The sequence below is a fragment of the Ostrinia nubilalis genome, chromosome 12 (assembly GCF_963855985.1).
Source record: "Ostrinia nubilalis chromosome 12, ilOstNubi1.1, whole genome shotgun sequence".
Lineage (NCBI taxonomy): Eukaryota > Metazoa > Arthropoda > Insecta > Lepidoptera > Crambidae > Ostrinia > Ostrinia nubilalis.
In genome coordinates this window covers 12,271,342-12,284,209 of record NC_087099.1, presented here as the reverse complement: position 1 = coordinate 12,284,209, position 12,868 = coordinate 12,271,342, and the positions used below count along the sequence as shown (strand labels likewise).

Below are 12,868 nucleotides of genomic sequence, written 5' to 3'. Positions count from 1 at the left end.
TTCATATGTGTTACCTAAGGAATATGTACATAGTAAAAATCATAAAAACATTTAAAAAAACTATTTGAAGTAAGTGCTTTCCTATTAATTTTTATTTTAGTTCGCAAGATAACACAAAATTGTGCATTTGGTATAGACTTGTGATTGACTAGTAACATCACCCTGAGACGACATGGCCGTCTTCATGATAAACATCTGTAAATTCAATGGCTGTGGCATAACATTCCCAAGACTGGCGGAACTAATTGAACATATAGAAGATGTACATATCGGTATGTATCATAAATTTGTATAAACATCATTGTATTGTTCTTATTTTGGACTTGAAATGTAATCCATGTCCTTGCTAATGTACGCCTTATCAATTCGGCAATGTTGTCAGCACTGATTGCTGCTATTGTACAAGTGCGGGAAATTTTAGAAAGTTCTAAAAAACATTTTTACATTTTAATTTAAGTAGGTACCTAGTTACTGTTGTGTGTGTATTTAATTATTTAAACTTACATTTAAAAAATTAAAGCCGAGGTCTGACGTAATGTGTTAGGCAATTAGCACGATGCGATGCATATTTACTATGCATCATGATTCATCGCACTCTGCTGACGCGCTTTTATGAGTATAAAAGCGTAATTAAGATATTGATGAATAGAATAGGTTCTATTCATCAATATCTTAATAAGCTTTTATTAATGTACTTTCTTACTCGATGTGTTTTTCAAATAAGGGTTTTAGTCTCTAATCCATATCTGTGGTTTTAGTACTCAATAGGAATGGAAAAGACATAGAATAAAAATACTATTTTTTTGTTTAAGAATTCTTATTTCTGATATTGATTTATTCTGCTAACCATATTAATTATCATTTTCATTCTTCTAGACTATGACCCAGCAGTAGTGGAGCAGAAGGAAGCTTCCCAGCCAGCATGTATCCCCCTGAGCTACGTGCTACGTTTCTTCACCGAGGCGTCGAAGCGCGAGATCCACACTTTGCCGCCAGTCCCGGATATCCGCCGACGGCTGCTCTCAGCTCCAAACACACCATCTGTACGGAGCAGCACACCTACTGGTATGATTCTGAATTCAAAATTGATGCAGGCCATTTAAAATAAAAATATCACAAATCTCAGATAGACCGTCTGCTCTGTGCCAATGCAATGACCCTGTGAGTCTTAGAATGTGCAGTACAGATCTCATTGCGCTCTCTTGGGTTTAGTATGTTATGATACTTGCTTTTAGTCGCAGCTTCGCCTGCGTGAATTTTGATCTGTAGCAGAAAGACCGTATAGTGCACCACGTGTCCAAATAATCGAGCTAAAATCTATCCTGTTTTTCCCTTTGCTTTACTTCATTTAAATAGGTTCAGTGATAAGCTATCAAAAAATTTGTAATCACTTCACTAAGAATATGTGCTTGAAATCGCGCGATATCAGTCACCTATTGTCGATATTGCCGTTTTCAGGGAGCGAAGTGGACGAAGAGGAGCTTATGAGTCCCTCTGAAGACAGCAATGATTCTTGGACCACCGTTGAAGAATACAGCTCGGAGTACATACTGCGATATGGCGTCAAGTATGTACTCATTTAGTTTAACTTGTATTTCACTAGTATATTATTATAATCTTGACCTGAAATTAATATTCATTGCCATTTCATACAATTAATATTTATTAATGTGCTAAGAATAAAAATAAATCTGCATACAGAAATACAAGGCATTCGGCCTTCTGAAACGGAAATTCCATTTACTTTGTACTTTCGTTCAGTTGGCAACATTGGAATTCAGAGACGGATTAAGGGACTGTATATTACAGTGGGGCCCCATGAATATTAAAAATTATGCAGGATTTGTTATTATTTTTATACGAATATATTTTTTATGTCATTTAAATGAGAATAATGTGTTTACAATTGCTTTATTTTATCTTAAACAAATACTTTCCAGAATGAATGCAAGTGCGTCTTCTGGTGCATTGGGCCCGGCCGCTCAAGAGAAGCCGTTTGCTTGTCCAGTGCCTGGCTGCAAGAAGCGATACAAAAATGTTAACGGAATTAAATACCATTCCAAGAACGGTCACAAAAAGGATGGCAAGTAAGTAATTTAATTTTTTTATACACGTATAAAAGCTTAGAAAATATTTTTGTCACATTGTATTACTTTTATTCGTATGCCGCGCGATGAGAATGATTGCTGTGTCACAAATTACAAATACATGATAATTAGATCCAGTGGTAGGTGACTGACACTACCGTAATGTGATTGGTAAATCACGAATAAATTACTTATGCTATTTGTCGTGTAATGCAGCATCATATTAAAATTTATTTAAGCGCTTATCATTCTTGTTATAGACTTAAAACTAGATTAAGTACCTAACTGCTGTGCTATTTTCTGGAGATAAAAGTGGTCTCTTTTGTTTTTTACTTTCCTAAAATCAAATGCGTTTATCGATTTCAATTATTTTTGATAGAAAATACCCCGTACTACCAACCCCCGATCAATACAATAAAAAGTTTATCCCCGGTCCAAAGAAGCGATTAACAACTCAAGAATATTTTTGGAAGAAATGGGTATATTTCATATTTTTTGGATCGTGTAGTTCATAAAGTTTAGTGTAACTAGAATGTTCTTTGAAACCAATAATTGATTTAGTTTTGTAAGTCGTTCATCGTTAATAGTAGTAGCATCCGTCAAGTTGTTGTTTGCGATTAGACATACCTACATACGTTATAATAATAAATGAGCGTATTAGCAATAAAAAGTTTACCTACTTAACGTTAAATTAATGATTGCCTAATAATTTTACAGGGTAAAAAAGGGTTACAAATGCCAATGCGGCAAAAGTTACAAAACGGCCCAAGGGCTTAAGAGCCATTCGATAACGCAGCACATCGCCACCAGCGCCAGTAGCGTCGCCAGCGTCAGCGCCAGCCAGCCGCCGCCGGAGCCCGCTCCTCGCCTGGGCACGCGGCTGCCCGGGCTCGTGGTCACGGCCGCGCCCGGCCGCCCGCTCAATGTCGTCGACAGCATCGACGGTAACAAACTAGTCCGCATCTATGACAGCATCAAGACCAAAGATCTACCGTCGTTCACTATACCAAAGCACAGCCTCACCAGCCTGAACATCGTCGGCGCTAACCAGGGCTTCCGCCATTCGGGCATTCTCACTCCTAACTCCACGCCGGGCTCGAGCCCGGTCGATAAAATGAAGGCCGCCTCTCCGAGGGTGACCGTTCAGAACGCTCTGCCTCTCCCGCCCACTTATGTCAACGATATCTCCAATTAAACTTTCACGCTTCGCCGAGATTGAGTTTTGACGGCATGCATGAAACGAATTTATAACTCACTAGATAAGCTATGAACGTAAAGTTCCTATTAAAAAAAGTAAAAAAAAACTCACTCTCATCTCTAATAAGGCCGGCCAGACATTCGGAACTTTCTATTTTCCATCCGGAGTTTTCTCAGATTCCGAATGGAAATCTTCTGTACGTGTGTGTCCTTGATTTTGTACTGATTGGCTGTGTTTGGAATCCCGTGTAGAAAAATTCCTCATGAATGTGGTCGGCCTTAATGAATGTTTATTTAAATGTTCGTTTGGAACGCTCGATTACATAGTTTTATATTTTGTACTTATGGTTGCACAAAGTACTCTTTGCACCTCCATCTACCGAGCAAGATGTACTTGTATGCCAATTTTTGACATAGTTTAAAAATGTTATTTATTTGATTATTTATTTTGTTTTTGTATTACGTTACCTTTAAAGTTTATTGTGATGATAATGATTTCTAAGAAGAAGATAAACTCAGAATGAGACTGATAGGTATAGCGCCGGACCTTGAGCTATGTCGCAACGAATTGTATCCAACGAATACCTTACGTAGGAATTCTTTTGAAAATAAAGACAAAAATCCATAAAAGATTTCATGGTAACAAATACTCACTAAATAATTACTACTATGGTTCAATAATAAAGATCTGGTTGCTTGTTATAAACTCGCATTATATTTAAATTTTAATCGGGTTAACAGCAATAGGTGCTGTGATATGGGCTAGTCATTTTCGTTGGATACAATGGGCAAGTGATGTTGCAATACGACGAGTGTGAGACAAGAATCTTGACGATATAAATGATTATTTCAACGTGTTTTGTTCTGTCAATCTTGTTCTGAATGCTTGGTTTTGGTTAGATATAAAATAATTGTGTACTTTGTACACAATTCTAAGTTAACATACGCTTTCTGTCTTCCTTTTTAGTGACTTAAAACTTTCCCATGATTTGGTAAAAATAGCTTCTGAAATCTTAGAAAATTTATTTTGGTATTCGAATATCGACTCACTTACGAATCTTACGATCTTTCTTACAGTAAGTGTGTAAATTTTGTGATTTCTTAAAATATTTCTTTAAAAATACTTCTAGGTACCAAGTTACCAACTATTGTGTTGCAAAATGACGGAACTTATGACAGAACTTATAATTGATCCCTCCAACCCTCCTTTTGTGCCATTATTTTATACAAGAAAACTAATGTGTACTTAATATTTCACACATAAATACTTCATTCACAAATTAAAAAAGTGTAATCTTACGAACATTTACAAAAATGTTAGATTTTATAATTAAGATATAAAAAATTGACAAAAAATATAGAATTTGTCCTAAGTGTCGTATTATGGAACTAGGTTAAATTACATACTCGTAAATGTGATAATAATATAAAAAATTAAAAAAAAAAAAGATGCTTTTAAGCAAACACTTGTAAACGTAGAAGTAAGCCCAGCCACGCTGGTATGAATCTTATGTATTATTTTGAGGCATTATTGATTGATAGTGTAAAAGTGTATTTATTTCATGACTTTTAATAACACTAAAAGTCAAAGTGATCGAGAATTCTTGTTTAAAAAACCTAAAAGTGTCTGTACGACGTACGTATCCGCGTTAAAACGTACCTTTGCGTTATGGGGCATTTCACGCGAAGCGGACAGCGAAAATCAAGTCAGGTATTGGATTTTGTTCATATTTGGATTAAATGTACTGCTATATGACCTGAATGGATGTGCATCATTATAATTTTTTTATGAAGCTTAGTTTATTTTTTATGAGCGTTCAAAAAATTGGTAAAATTTTAGGAACAGATTTTTCAGAAGCTATTACTGCTATTATTACATTTGATTAAAAATATACTAACTATTGGACTTTTGAGAATAAATAACTGTGTTTCTTACTATTTACTACAAATTTGAAATTTCTTTTTTGTTCACATAGAAAACCGGAAGTAAAGTTTTAAAATCAAATTTTACAAAACTTCGGTATTTTTAAAAATTTTAATTTTAATTTTAAATTATACCTAGTAGTCTATAAATAACGTGTGTAAAGTTGTAGAATGGAGTCTGTATTGGTTTTTGATTTAGACGCAGTACAGTGCGAGCGCGCCGCAGTGAGCGTCATACTGGCTATCGACATTTGGCTACTGTATAAAAATTATTTGTTCGAAAATAACTGAAACGTTAATATTGTTGCATGCATACTCTTAAACAATTATAATTTTGACTCGGCGAACTTCGTACCGTCTAACAGACAATGATTGTTGGCATTGAGATGGTATTACGTCGCAGACCACCCACAACTTATTGGATAATACTCTTAAAACATAACCCTTCTTTTTGGGTAATCGGGATATGTTAGTCGAGGGTGCCAGCTATCTCCATGCCAAATTTCATTAAAATCTGTTCAGCCGTTCTTTGTTTTATACATAAAACAAAGTCGTGTTGTTACTCGATTTATAAGTCAAGAACGGCTGGACAGATTTTGATGAAATTTGATATGGAGGTAGCTAACCAACTACCTAAAAAAGAAGAATAATGTTTTTAGTGTATTATTCAATAAGATGTGGGTAGTCCGCGACGTAATACGCACCATCTCAATGCCAACAATCATTGTCTGTTAGACGGTACGAAGTTCGCCGAGTCAAAATTATAATTGTTTAAGAGTATGCATGCAACAATATTAACGTTTCAGTTATTTTCGAACAAATAATTTTTATACAGTAGCCAAATGTCGATAGCCAGTATGACGCTCACTGCGGCGCGCTCGCACTGTACTGCGTCTAAATCAAAAACCAATACAGACTCCATTCTACAACTTTACACACGTTATTTATAGACTACTAGGTATAATTTAAAATTAAAATTAAAATTTTTAAAAATACCGAAGTTTTGTAAAATTTGATTTTAAAACTTTACTTCCGGTTTTCTATGTAAATAAAAAAGAAATTTCAAATTTGTAGTAAATAGTAAGAAACACAGTTATTTATTCTCAAAAGTCCAATAGTTAGTTTATTTTTAATCAAATGTAATAATAGCAGTAATAGCTTCTGAAAAATCTGTTCCTGAAATTTTACCAATTTTTTGAACGCTCATAAAAAATAAACTAAGCTTCATAAAAAAATTATAATGATGCACATCCATTCAGGTCATATAGCAGTACATTTAATCCAAATATGAACAAAATCCAAAACCTGACTTGATTTTCGCTGTCCGCTTCGCGTGAAATGCCCCTTATCTAAGCTATTATATTATTTGTCGTAGTTACTATTAATAAAAACGACTTAATAACGAGCTTGTTTAAAAAGTATAGAAATTGAATTCGAAAACGCTGCTCAATTTCACTGTTATTTATGTATTTTAATACAATCTAGACTTTTTAAACGTTAAAAATCTGTAAATTGTAATTTGAGGCTGAATTTTTATTAGTGCATAGTGAAATTGCGCAGCTTTATACCAAATGAAGAATGAGGTGCTAAGCTAACAAGGGAAATGGAGCGTAGGACGCGAAGTTGCGTAGGTATAGTCATAATATTGTAGTATCAGTTCCAAAGTTAAGACTCATCAAAAGACGTGTTTTTGAAGCATTCGAATTGAAATTTGTTCGAAAACAACTGTCGGGTATAATGTTTCTGCGATTTCAAACACAATTCGGAATACTAATGATCCAAAATACGTCTCTAAATGGGTATGAGATAAAACAAATAAGGTGGTTTGAAATTATGTAGATTATACCTCTAGAAGAGCGGTGTTCCTACCAAAGAAGAATAAAAGAAAATGTGATAATACGCGTAGATAACTCAAAAGATTTGGAATTCAGAATTGTTTCCAGCAAATGTTAGGAATTGAATATTTTATTATATTTTTAAAATATAATATTGTATGTTTAATTTAAGATATTTTCTTGTAAAGTATCTAGTTAAAAGTACCTTATTTGTTTTAACTATTAAAAAACTTAAAAGCATCACGCTCATAAGAAAAATTTGTTTCATTGTAATGTTTAGTAACATTTAATTTTTTAATTATTTAGTTGGTATGAAGAGAAATTGTTTTTTGTTTGTTTGGGATATTGTAATTTTCTTTTTTAAATTTGTTTTATAATTTATTGCTTCTGTTTTTCTAAGTATACGTTTGTTGGAATTTAAAGAATATAGCAGGTATTAGTTCGAATTAAAGTTTTACGCTGTAAATATTTAAGTGATATTAAATACTATAAAAGTTTATAATATTTACTCGGTTATTTTTTGTTTAAAAATTTATCGTCTGGAACCAATACAAATATGACTGGAGACGTATATTATTATGCCGATGCTCATTTTAATTTATGTAGTTTGATATACGGGATGTAAGGGAAAGGTTGGCAAAAAGGTGACAGTTGATACTTTGTTTATAAATTGTCGTGACTCAGTAGAATTTTGTCCTGGAAAATGTATGTATGGTATTGTCATTTTTTATATACACATTTTTCACACTGAAAAACTGAAAGGTGAACAAAAATATTTTGCTAAACTGTGCCGTACAGCCTGTATTTCAATGATTTCGTAATTATAATCTAAGACTGATAGTTGGAAATGTGAATGAGCCTATGAAGCTGAACTACTAATGGACCTTAGAAACTACGACGAAATAATTTAAAGGTTTTTCCGGGGCCCCTTTCCGGGGCTTATATTCCTGACTCCGGCCCTGTCGATTTCACGAATTTTCTCTTTTTTCCTAAGGTTCATTGTTGCTTTTAGTTGAAAGCTTGTGTTTGCTAATGTTAATTTTTAATAATTTTATATGTAACCCTCAAAAGACATTGTCATGCTCACAAAATATTAGGTATCGTAAATAGATAATAAGTCAGCTTATGGACTTGCACTCTAACACATGCTATGAGTGTTACGATAATGTGTATTGCATTCTTCTACACTTTGATTCGGCATACTTAATTACACGTAAACTTTTTCAAGAGCATTATAAGTTTACTTTTTACGGTATTGTAGATTACCTACTGAGAATGGTATTTACCTACTGAGGAAAAAAGTTTCAAGGTTCTTATAAGGAGTTTAGTGACGTTATTCATTCTAGTCCTTGTTATCTGACGTTTTGTGTGAATTATTTTAAGTTGGTTTAAGGTTTTTAAATAATTTATTTGCATGCATCAATTGATTGTCACTGACGAGATTTAAATAATCGTCAATTAAGAGAATTGACCAATTTTCAGAGTTGTCGCGTAGGATTGTAGAGAAACATTTGGAGGAATTTTAAACGAAATTGTATTGGGGAATGTGGAAGATCTGTGGATCGTTTGCTATCATTCTTCGTTGTAAATAGAATAATGGAAGGAAACATTGTTTTCCCAACATCTTGCTGACATATAATATGTATACAATAAAATTATAAAAAAATATCCATATTGCGAATGGTTGTGAGAAACGTGCTACACGTTGTGTAGGTATACATTTATGTATGTTGTTTTCCCATAATCTAACTACATTATCAGAATAGAGTAAAGAATATTCTAACAATGAACGAATTAGAATGTTTAAAAATGATAGACGAACATGACTTTATCAGCATATTAATATTATTGGCTGATTTTTGAATGTTTGCTTACGGCTACAATATTAGTTGCTTACCTATTGAATTGCAGATATTTGATATATATTTTTTTTTTTGTCCTAGTCATCCACCACGATAAATATTTTATACTGCTGAGTTGTCAAAAATGAATCAAAGTTCATGGTAAACAAGATATTTTGTGTTCTAGTAATGACCTGCACAATTTTTTAGGTAACCAGGTAATACAAAGTACCTATGCAGATATAGTCGCATATTTTGCGATTTACTCCTATTTAGATTATAAGTCTACTGTGAGTAGATATAGATGCGCTTATTGAAGCGAATTTAAGCTTTTTATAGATACTGCTAAATAAATGTTAACGAATAAAGGTAAATGCACACTTGCTTGTATCGTGTAGGTACAGGTTTCAGATAAGGAATAGAAGCGAGATATATTAATTGCCTTCTTCTGTTTACACGTCCTATATGTGTATTTACCTTTATACGTATTGTATTGATTAATCCATATAAGATAATAGCGTTTGTAACAAAACCATTGCGGTGTCATACGATTTGACGATGATAGTTTGTGTAAACATCAAGATGTTTGTAATGTTAGGGTCTCAATGTTGTTTTCATGTGAATTTTGTATTTAACTGTATGTTGGTTAACACCCACTCATTTTGTGTCTAAAATTAAATACAACATGGTCGATAACTGGCTTTTATTTCATGAATACGGTTACATAACATTTATTGTAGGAAGGTATAAAAGTAAATCACAATATTATTCAATTATTTTTAAAATATATTATTTGCTTGACATAAAGAATATTTGAATAAACATACAAAGCGATTATTACAGTAAAAGTTATACAGATAACATTTTTTCATTTAAAAATATCTAATACATTATCCGACAGCTAATTTGCTGTGTGTCTTTATGTATGTTCTATTTCTTAGCACGCTCAAGCGCGCTGTAGCCTTTGGTTTGACTAATTTCGTATATAAAACTATTTCGAAGTTAGATTATTATTCACATAAACTGTAAATAATATTTCGCACCGAGATTAGAAAAAACGTAATGAAGGGAATCCTTAACTTCAGTGCATATTCGTAGCATACGTTATTTCCACAACTAGTTGAGGGTCTAAAGTTCTAAACAGATTCCTTTAGGATCTATTTGTCCCTGTTGCTCATACCGGCGTCTCGCGTTGAGTGAGAAGGATAGATGGAAAGCCTGGGTTGAAGTCGAAACAAACGTTTCATCACTAGGCCTTATTAGACTCCCGAGCCATAAGCGTCTAACATACCAGGTATATTAAAATGTATACTTAATTATATTATCACACGGTTCACTTTCTAGTGGCCAGCTGTTCCAATAGGGCGGATATCTTTTCGTGCTTCATCGCGTCTTGAGGGCACTTGTTTTGGACGAACAGTAGCGCGCTCTCGTCTTTTTGGTCGAATGCCACTTGAGCTGCTTCTTCGTAGAAACTGCAAGTAAAAGGTATGCATAAGTTTTTTTTTTGTTTTGCATAAAAGACATTTAGCGTAAAAAGGCTCTTAAATGAATTGGTATAATGAATGGCTTATTCTGGTAAACCTAATCAGATGAATGAACCGATCTTCAAAATAATTTTCAGGCGATTTTTTATTTCATAACACGACAGTCGTGTCGTTGCCAATTCATGAATGTCTTGCGTGACACAACAGCTGTGTCATATGAAATCTGCATTATATTCTTACCCAGCCTTGACGTAGTACTTGACTTTCATGTCTTCCTGGCAGCGAGGTAGATATTTGAAGGCTTCGTCTGGCTTGCCGTGTTTCAGGCAAGCGTCCACAAATGGCTCATATCCTACAGGCGACTTCTTCGACTTGGAGAAACGGTCCAACTCGTCCCAGTCGTTGTTTTCGGCCAGTGTCAGTATTCTTAGCCACCAGTATCTGAAAGTTATTATTATTTTAACAACGCGACCCTTCCATAGTTTTTGTTTAATGGGACATATGACGTCACAGTTTGTGAACACAAATGGCAAATGATTGAAGCCACTAAACTTGAATTTTAAAGCAAATTGACATTAACTGAGCTAGGGCCATAATCGACGCAGATGCGGCAAACGGGGTCATAAATAAATAATAAATAATTTTTGCGATAGGAATGCGCACGCGCCCTTTACAGGGATATCGATAGAAAGACAATGACGTGTGTGAGTAATCGCTAATATGGCCGCAAGTAAAAGAATGTACAGAAAATGCATGACATGCGCTGTACCATTTGCACGTTTTATTACTGCACCGAAGCCACGAAGTCTTTGCGCAGAACATAGATTTTTTTTTAAAAAGAAGTTGTATCTTCAAATATTATTAGTGCAGTTTTAGTTTCACTAAGAAGCTTACCGTCTATCAGGCATTTTGTATTCCGCCCTTAGTTTGTCCGCCAGTTTGATCTCGCCTTTGCATAGCAGCTCTCTGACTGTGTCGTGAAGGGAGAGTCCTACGAAGCGCGCGCCGATCAAAGTCTCCTGCAGACTGGACTGTTGCTTGCAGAGCTTGCGGCCGTCTTCGCATATTGACACACCTGAGAATTTGTTCGGTTGTTAGAGTTGTATACAAGAAAGTGTCTCTTTTCTATCGACGTAGAAGCCGAAGTAATTAAGTACCGTGTATTGTGGAAATATCTCAAGCGTACACCAAGTAGCAATAAGAACATAATCAAATACCCTCTGTATGTAATGTTCTGTTTACATTTTCACACGGTTTTTAGGTAAGTGTTAAAAAAAAGGCGGTAATATAAGTATTATCACCCTCTACACACCTTAAACGTACGTGTCAAGTTTCGTTACTGCTTTAACATCGTGCCCATCCCAGAATAGTCTGGTGCCCTCCTTCCACTCCCCCAGGATTTTGGGCTACCAATCCGAAGATGACAATTGATAGTAGGTACTCACTCATGAGCTATCATGACATGTCAGGGGCCAACCCCCCTGAAAAATCACCAGATACGCGAATGGGCTCGCACAGTATTTGAGGGATAGCACGTGCGCTAGCTAAGCTTCGAATGGCGAATTGCAGAGATGTTATAACCGTAACTTACCAAAATCGTTCTTCGCTTTCTTATAGGGAAAATGATACGCCAGTATTTGAGGTATAGCGCGTGCGCTAACGGGAAGCTAGGGAGATGTTATAACCGTAACTTACCCAAATCTTTCTTCGCTTTCTTATAGGGGAAATGATACGCCAATGAGCTCGCGCAGTATTTGAGGTATAACGCGTGCGCTAGCTAAGCTTCAAATAGTGAGCTGAGGAGATGTTATGACCATAACATACCCAAATCGTTCTTCGCTTTTTTGTAGCACTCCCGCGCCGATATTAGCGAGGCCTCTACACTCCCAGGGTTGGATTGCTCGATGGCGTCTCGTATATGCGTGGCCGCCTGCCCGTAGAAGTCGTCTTCTTGCACGTACATCTTCTGTAGGGCTGGGGAGCTGTGCCCACCCCAGAATAGTCTGGTAACCCCCAGGATTTTGGGCTACCGATTCCAAGATGACAGTTGACAGTACTGACTCATAAGCTATCTTGACATGTCAGGGGCCTGGCACCCCTGAAAACTCACACTAGATGCGCGCGCAGTATTTGAGGTATAGCGTGTGCGCTAGCTAACCTTCGGGAGATGTTATGACCATAACTTACCCAAATCGTTCTTCGCTTTCTTATAGCACTCCCTCGCCGATATAAGCGAGGCCTCCACACTCCCAGGGTTGGATTGCTCGATGGCGTCGCGTATGTGCGTGGCCGCCTGCCCGTAGAAGTCGTCTTCTTGAACGTACACCTTTCGTAGGGCCTCGCGGTTGTGGCTCGCGCAGTATTTGAGGTATAGCGCGTGCGCTAGCGGGAAGCTTCGGATGGTGAGCTGCGGAGATTATAAATTATTTACTTTTATTAGAAGTAGTAAAGATATTTTGGATTAAGATGGACCACTTGTACAAGTTATTTTTAGGACA

The 12,868-nt window shown here is 35.6% G+C and overlaps 2 protein-coding genes across 3 annotated transcripts in view; one reads left to right on the top strand and one right to left on the bottom strand.

The window, feature by feature from the left end:
• The first annotated feature begins 1 nt into the window (after position 1).
• LOC135076955 (juxtaposed with another zinc finger protein 1-like) lies at positions 2–4,949 on the top strand. The gene is made up of 5 exons (XM_063971481.1): positions 2–272; positions 877–1,065; positions 1,459–1,567; positions 1,941–2,087; positions 2,805–4,949. Exons 1-5 carry the CDS (start codon positions 173–175, stop codon positions 3,280–3,282), a joined length of 1,023 nt encoding a protein of 340 aa, XP_063827551.1. The 5' UTR covers positions 2–172; the 3' UTR covers positions 3,283–4,949.
• Positions 4,950–7,356: 2,407 nt separating this feature from the next.
• Positions 7,357–12,868, bottom strand: part of LOC135076954 (vacuolar protein sorting-associated protein 16 homolog) — a 319,963-nt gene continuing 314,451 nt past the window's right edge. For both annotated transcript variants that reach the window (XM_063971480.1, XM_063971479.1), the window contains 4 exons: positions 12,558–12,777; positions 11,265–11,445; positions 10,611–10,811; positions 7,357–10,358 (listed from right to left, as the gene is read on the bottom strand). In XM_063971480.1, coding sequence (XP_063827550.1) covers positions 10,217–10,358; positions 10,611–10,811; positions 11,265–11,445; positions 12,558–12,777 — 744 coding nt within the window. In that variant the 3' untranslated portion in view covers positions 7,357–10,216. The remainder of the gene's footprint in view (positions 10,359–10,610; positions 10,812–11,264; positions 11,446–12,557; positions 12,778–12,868) is intronic.